General features: G+C 31.6%; 1 protein-coding gene across 2 annotated transcripts; it reads right to left on the bottom strand.

Moving 5' to 3' along the window:
- Window positions 1-690: 690 nt before the first annotated feature.
- LOC100802090 (amino acid permease 6) lies at window positions 691-5,397 on the bottom strand. Of its 2 annotated transcripts, none has more exons than XM_006581397.4 (8): window positions 5,144-5,397; window positions 4,907-5,058; window positions 3,267-3,500; window positions 2,965-3,058; window positions 2,642-2,859; window positions 2,116-2,255; window positions 1,741-1,968; window positions 691-1,371 (listed from the first exon to the last, which is right to left on the bottom strand). In XM_006581397.4, exons 2-8 carry the CDS (start codon window positions 4,980-4,982, stop codon window positions 949-951), a joined length of 1,413 nt encoding a protein of 470 aa, XP_006581460.1. In that variant the 5' UTR covers window positions 4,983-5,058; window positions 5,144-5,397; the 3' UTR covers window positions 691-948. The 2 variants fall into 2 exon arrangements, with proteins under 2 accessions (XP_006581460.1, XP_003526505.1); XM_003526457.5 differs by having other exon boundaries at window positions 4,907-5,018; window positions 5,144-5,361.
- Window positions 5,398-6,450: the final 1,053 nt, after the last annotated feature.

Here is a 6,450-nt window from a genome sequence, read left to right as displayed (position 1 = left end):
TTAATACTATGTCACTATCACTTTCTATTCAAAAATTACTATATATCAAGAACACTGCTGTTACTTTGGACCAGTGTTCAGCGGAAGATGGCGAAGACGTCAAGAAGCGTGTTTCACATACTCTTGTTGGGGAGCTAATTGTGGACCACAGATTCTTTCAACGTACGTGTGCTGAAATTGACTAATGATTATCATATATCTGTGGAAGACGATAAAAGGAGTTGAAATTATAGAGATGGGGAGGAACTTATTCAATTTTAGGAACATAATATGGAATAACTCAATTTTCAATCATTTCAGTTTTCTAGATTTCTAGTAATCAAGCCGTATAGCACAAATGGGGCAGTCCACTCCTTAGCTACATTAGCTTCTGATTTTCCAAATAGCTTATCATGGGATCGATTGGGCCAAAAATGCACAACGAAAGCTTAAATCAGATCAATGGATTAGGCCAAATCTTGAACACAATATTAATTGGCTTTTGGACTAATCACTATTATTAGTATTTGTGTTGCATATTTCTTTAAAAATTCTTTCATGGATTCCTTGATTTGCTTCTCTCTTTCTACCAACTTTGTCCTCGAAGTTGATATCGAAACGCTAGATATAGGTAGGAATAATAGTTAGTTAGAATTACTTTGAGAATAGTTATGAAAGAAGAAAAGATGAAAGAAGGCTAGAGTTCGAATATTTTGTTAACAAAAATTATCCATACTAATAATTAGTATTTGTCAATAAAAAAAATCCTGCAAAAGTATGAGTGGAAAAAACAATTTTCGCATGAGTACTATCTAACTTCTAACCCATTATTAATGAGTTGAACAGTGTTACATCTGTATAATTCACTGCTCAATTTTAACGGGTTTACAAGTCATTTTCTGTCCGTTTATATTCACTTATCTTAAACGTACACGTACACGAAAGATGGTAAGTAATGCGCAAAATGGCCTATTGTTTATACATGAAAAGTTTGTATTTTTTGATATTCTTGCTAATTCCACGAATGGAACCAACTGCGGCGACTACCGAAACAAGGAAGCACACAAAGCTCAATAGCTGGAGCAGACACCATTTAAATGATAATCTTTTGATCTGTTTCTGAGCAATGTGCATTTGTATAGGGAAAAAGACGATGAGAGGCCAAAACCCAATTGCTCCAAGCAGGGCAAGAAACTCGTTGAAAAACGGCATCACCATGGCAATGATTGTGACCACTGCCACGTATATTGTCCTCCAAATTAGCCTAAACAAGTTGAAACTGAATGTTAGGGAGCCTATTTTGGTTGGGTATTCCTTGTTTATGAAATCTGAACCTGGCCATGCCATGTTTGCACCCATCTCAATTATACGAAATAGTGGTTGGGCAAGCACCTGTCCCATAATAAGTAATGATATGATATCTCACATTAGACATTATAAGTTAACATATACATACACAAGAAATGTATAAGGTAAGAGTTAAGAACATGTTTGTCTAACCATATGATTAGACTTAAAATTTAATGTAAAAACTTTTATACTGTCAATCAATTAAAAATATGATTAATATAATTTTTAAAATAATTATTATAAAAGTTAATAAATTTATCATATGATAATTTATAATTTGATGATAATATAAAACTATTTTATATCATTCAACGTTGTTAGTGTATAATTGGTGCATATATATAAAGGAAGTGTATCTTAAGAAAGTGGAGGCTCAGCATTAAAATTCATAAAAAAAAAAGAGGATGGAACCTGATATGCTCCAATCATGTGGATTACAATGCACACATTCCCAAGGGCAACCAACCAGAATGGCTCGTAAAATCCAAAGCCAGTGAGGATGTTTCCCGGGGTGTCATCTCCGAAAGCAGCATAGCCAAGGCTACCACATAGCAGGAAAAGTATTGTCATTGTTGTGATTCCTAACACATTGGCCTTTTTCATCTGCTTGCATTCTGGTGGATATGACTTCAACGTGTCCTAAGCAATGCAGAGATAATGAAATTGAATTGAATGATCTATAACTCCAATTTGCTATAGCAGTCAAGTCTATCTCTTTTCTTTCTAACTCATTAATACAAAGATGGATATAATTAGTTAGATAATAAGTCAATATTGTGCTTTTACCATTATATCATACACAACAGTAGCATAAGAGCAAGCAAGTGCAATGTTTCCCAAAGCACTGAAAACCCTCCACATTTTATCTGCTTCAGATAGTCCTGGCCCTACTTTGTTTCCAAATACACGGGTTGTTTCTCCTTTACCTGTTCACATCCCCAATGCCTCTGTAGTAAGTATTAAGTAATATACAATCGGATGATATTATTAATATTCCAAAAAGAAACACAATTGGATGACAACTGTCAAACATACTTCATTATGATACAGGGGAAAGCCTCCCATAAAGAAATTGGCGCAAACAATAAGCTAATGAAGTGACTTAGGAAATATCTAGTATAAAAATTTAAGAGATATAAAGTGGGCTGGATGGTTAAAGGAGAAGGAAAAAGAAGAAAGGTTACATGTTCAATCCCTCTGCTAACAAAATTAACATTCTAACAAACTAACATTTGCTGATAAAAAAATGTAGCATATATTTTTTGGAATGAATGATGGACAGCTTTTGGAAAGATATAGGTGAAGCTCATACCTGAGACAACTACTGCCAGAGAAAGCCCGCTTCCAATTAATGCATAACAAAAAGAGGTAATAGCAGCAACGGTTGAAAGGCATGTTAACTTGTGGAAGTTTGGGATTTGAGACAATAAAATTTGCAACATCCCAAAACCGAGCATAAAGGGATTATTTGAAAACCTGCAATAAGCTTGGTGGCCTCTTTTGTGAAAGCAAATGGCCTTCTTTATAGCCCTGCCACGACAAGAGGAATTCAGAGTCTCTCATCTCATTAGATTATGATTATAATTATACACAATCAGCAACAGGAATAATTAGCTTATCTATGTAAAAACGTACACCAAGCTTGTAGACGAAGTTATAGTGTAGCCCACTGTAAGCCCAGCAAGCTTCCCATATTGAATTAATCCGCAAAACACGTGCATTGTTCCACCTAATTATCAAGTTGAAATACGGAACTAACTAAAACATTTGAAATTGACAAATTGGCCTTGAATTTATGTAGATGTTTCAATATGGTGAGTGTAACCAAAAATAGTAATGTAATAAGTGTAAAAAAATGTTTACACTCATGGTAGATAGAAATTTAATCCTTCTATAGAAATATAACTAGGGAAGTAGATTAAATAAGTTTGCGATACCAAGGTATGCATCGACAGCTTGCATGTAAGTGTAGTTCCTCTTGCCATTGATTGGGTCAGGGTATCTATAGCAATCAGCTACAAGATTGTAAGTATAAATGGAAATGCATGCAAAGATGATCATAGTGGCTAAGCCAGGTATCCATCCAAGCTGGGCCATGGCCCATGCTAGAGCCAGCACTCCTGCACCCACCACCACCGTTACTATGTGAATGCTAGCGGTGAACACGTTCCCTGCAACAGTAACCGGTTTGTCGGTTCTAATGAAAACGGGCCTGATGGCCCGAAGTTGAAGACTCAAATTAAAAAAATCTTCAATGATGACATTATTATAGTTATCACTTTAGAAAGAAAAAATAGTCATGCACAAACTTAACCCAGTCATCTCTAGTCGCAATTTAAGATAATTCAAACGATGATACATAATTTGAGTATGGTACACTGTAAATGTAATAAGAAAGACATATTTGTAATTAAATAATTAATGTCATTTTTACATATTCAACAATAACACGCTAATATCATTGTATAAATATCACATAATACTTAAAATCGTCTATTTGCTTAAGTTTTACTCAGAGATTAATTGTAATGTGTATTTTTACTTTTGTAAAAGAGAAAATTGTATACTTTGAAATAAGTTTTATTCGTAATCTGCATTTGCTTAAGTTTTTCCCATAGACAAATTCAATAATATTCACATCTATCAACTTTATCACTCCTTTTCCGGATAGACACGCACTTACAGACAGCAATTTGAAAGTTAAAGTCTTAAAGAAAATAATCTTTGCATGCAATCTCAGTGCAGTAAAAAAGTGAGTTATTTTAAACGTATATCTGCTGAGTACGAACTACATTTTTTTTTTCTTCTCATGATTTTCTCATTCCTTTATATATATTTTCTCTATTTCTAATTATTAGTCCATTCTTAAAAATTTATTTATCTTTTTTATAAGATTATTTTCTATTTTTTAGATATATTAATTATTTTTTCTATATACTTTTATTAATTATTTTCTCTTCAAATATTAATACGAAAGTAAGTGAATACAAAAAGAAGAAAAATATAATTTTAAAATTAGAATATAAATAATTAATAAATTTAATGTAGTAATTGCTTATCTTAAAGAGGATGAATTAGATGAATTAGTTGAAAGAATATTTCCACCAAAATGGAAATGAATGTATAACCGCCACCTTTTCGATCCATTTACAGCACTCTGACGTGATCTAAGCTGTGCCTAAACCACCGTCCACCGTGCCCTTCGGATAAATCATTTAATGTATGTTTCGAAAAATGTTATTTTCAGTATTTATGACAGAAAATAAAAGTTTTTTTTTTCAACTTTTAATTGAATTTAAAAATACAAGAAACCAAGAAACTGAAACTAGACTTCGTCTTCTCCCAAAATTTTATTCTACAACATACAACTGAGAAATGAAAAGTATTTTGCCGATGATATGTGACCCATAGGTCTAATTAGGAGCATTTACCTCAAATTTTCTCATCACGTTTAAATCTCAATTCTCAGCAAAAATAAATGCACAATATCATGTACGAACAACTCATCTGAAGGCACACTCATGTAGGAAATTTTGTATTGGAGAGGGATATAGATCGATAACGCAAGCACACTAACCGGTTCTTTTGATTCTGCCATCATCATCCAATTCCTCACTCCTAGAAACACTCTTAGCAGCTAATTCAACGTCCATCAAGATTCAAGAGGTCCCTGCTTGCAACTCACAATCCTACAAATTGAAGGAATCTGATAGCTTAAAAGGGTAGCACCTGAAGATCAACAAATAAAGTTAAAAAGAAAAAAAGAGACATGTTCGAAACCAAAAATCTCAAAACAAAGTAATTATATACAAACCTGTTAGTTTCGAACCAGAATACTATGTTAATTTTCTGTACTAAAATGTTTCTTCTCTCTTCAGTGATATTCGAGTGTTTCAAACCAGAATGCTTTGTGCCAAGTACGGCCTTCCCTTCACAATCACTCTTATTCTTATTCTTATTCAGTTTTTTTCTTTCTATATAGTAATAAGTAGTAACTGTAACTAGAATGCGACGCGGTAATGCGTACACCTCTTGTTTGTTCTCTCGTAAAGATTAGTACTCTTATCCTCTATTGTTGCCGGATGTCATCTATTTTGTATTCCAATTTATGTTTTGGTTTAATGACAAATTCGTGCACCGAAATTATGCTCCTCTGTTATTTTAAGGTAAATGGTCACTTTTATTCTTCCGTAATTTATTGATAAATGCGTTTTTAGAGGATGAAAATTCAAAATTTAGTTACAAAAAGTGTAAAAAGTGCAATAAATATATCCGGTTATTAAATTCCGTCCGTCACCGATAATAAAATAACATACGTGGCACGAAAGAATAAATTTATCACTGAAATGATTGTCAACGTGGATTTGATAGTATATGGGCATATTTGTCATTATTTTTTTTTACTTTTCATCTTTTCACTCCACTGATAAATGCGTCCCTCAAATATGAAAATACAAAATTTAATCCCCAAAAATATAAAAAGTGCAACAAATATATCCGGATGTTAATAATGAATTATATAGGAGAGAAACTAGAGAAAAATGAATTAAAAAACAGTAAAATACAGCTTAAGATTTGAACTCTTGTATTTTGATTATCTATTTATTTATCCATCTATCAAATCTTTAATTGGTTTTTTAATTAATCAATATAACTACTTATTTTCCAAAATAAAATAAATTTCTTTAGGTTTATGATATAAAAAAATTGAGTTATCATTTAAAAAAATGAAAACCTTTTATTTCTTGAAAATTTTTGTTTCTTCGATTAATTATTAATCTTTATTACGTAATCTGCCACAATATGTCAAATGAAATATAAGGTCGCTCCAACCCCTAAAAAAAAAGAGAAATACAACTCTACATCACAAAGACAAAAAATAAAAATTTGTATTAGTTTGAGCATTATTGTATTTTTTATTTAAATTTATTTGGATTTTTTATTTGTTAATAACTGTTTTCATTTCATTCATATTATGTATAATAAATGTTGTCTCAAGTGAAAACACATAAGGTTTATTTCAGGGATTCTTTCATATTTGAGGTATATATATATATATATATATATATATATATATATATATATATATATATATATATATATATATATATATATATATAT

Source organism: Glycine max, chromosome 6 (assembly GCF_000004515.6).
Source record: "Glycine max cultivar Williams 82 chromosome 6, Glycine_max_v4.0, whole genome shotgun sequence".
NCBI classification, from domain to species: Eukaryota; Viridiplantae; Streptophyta; class Magnoliopsida; order Fabales; family Fabaceae; genus Glycine; species Glycine max.
The sequence above is the reverse complement of the archived record's forward strand: the minus strand, read 5'-3'. Positions and strand labels throughout refer to the sequence as shown.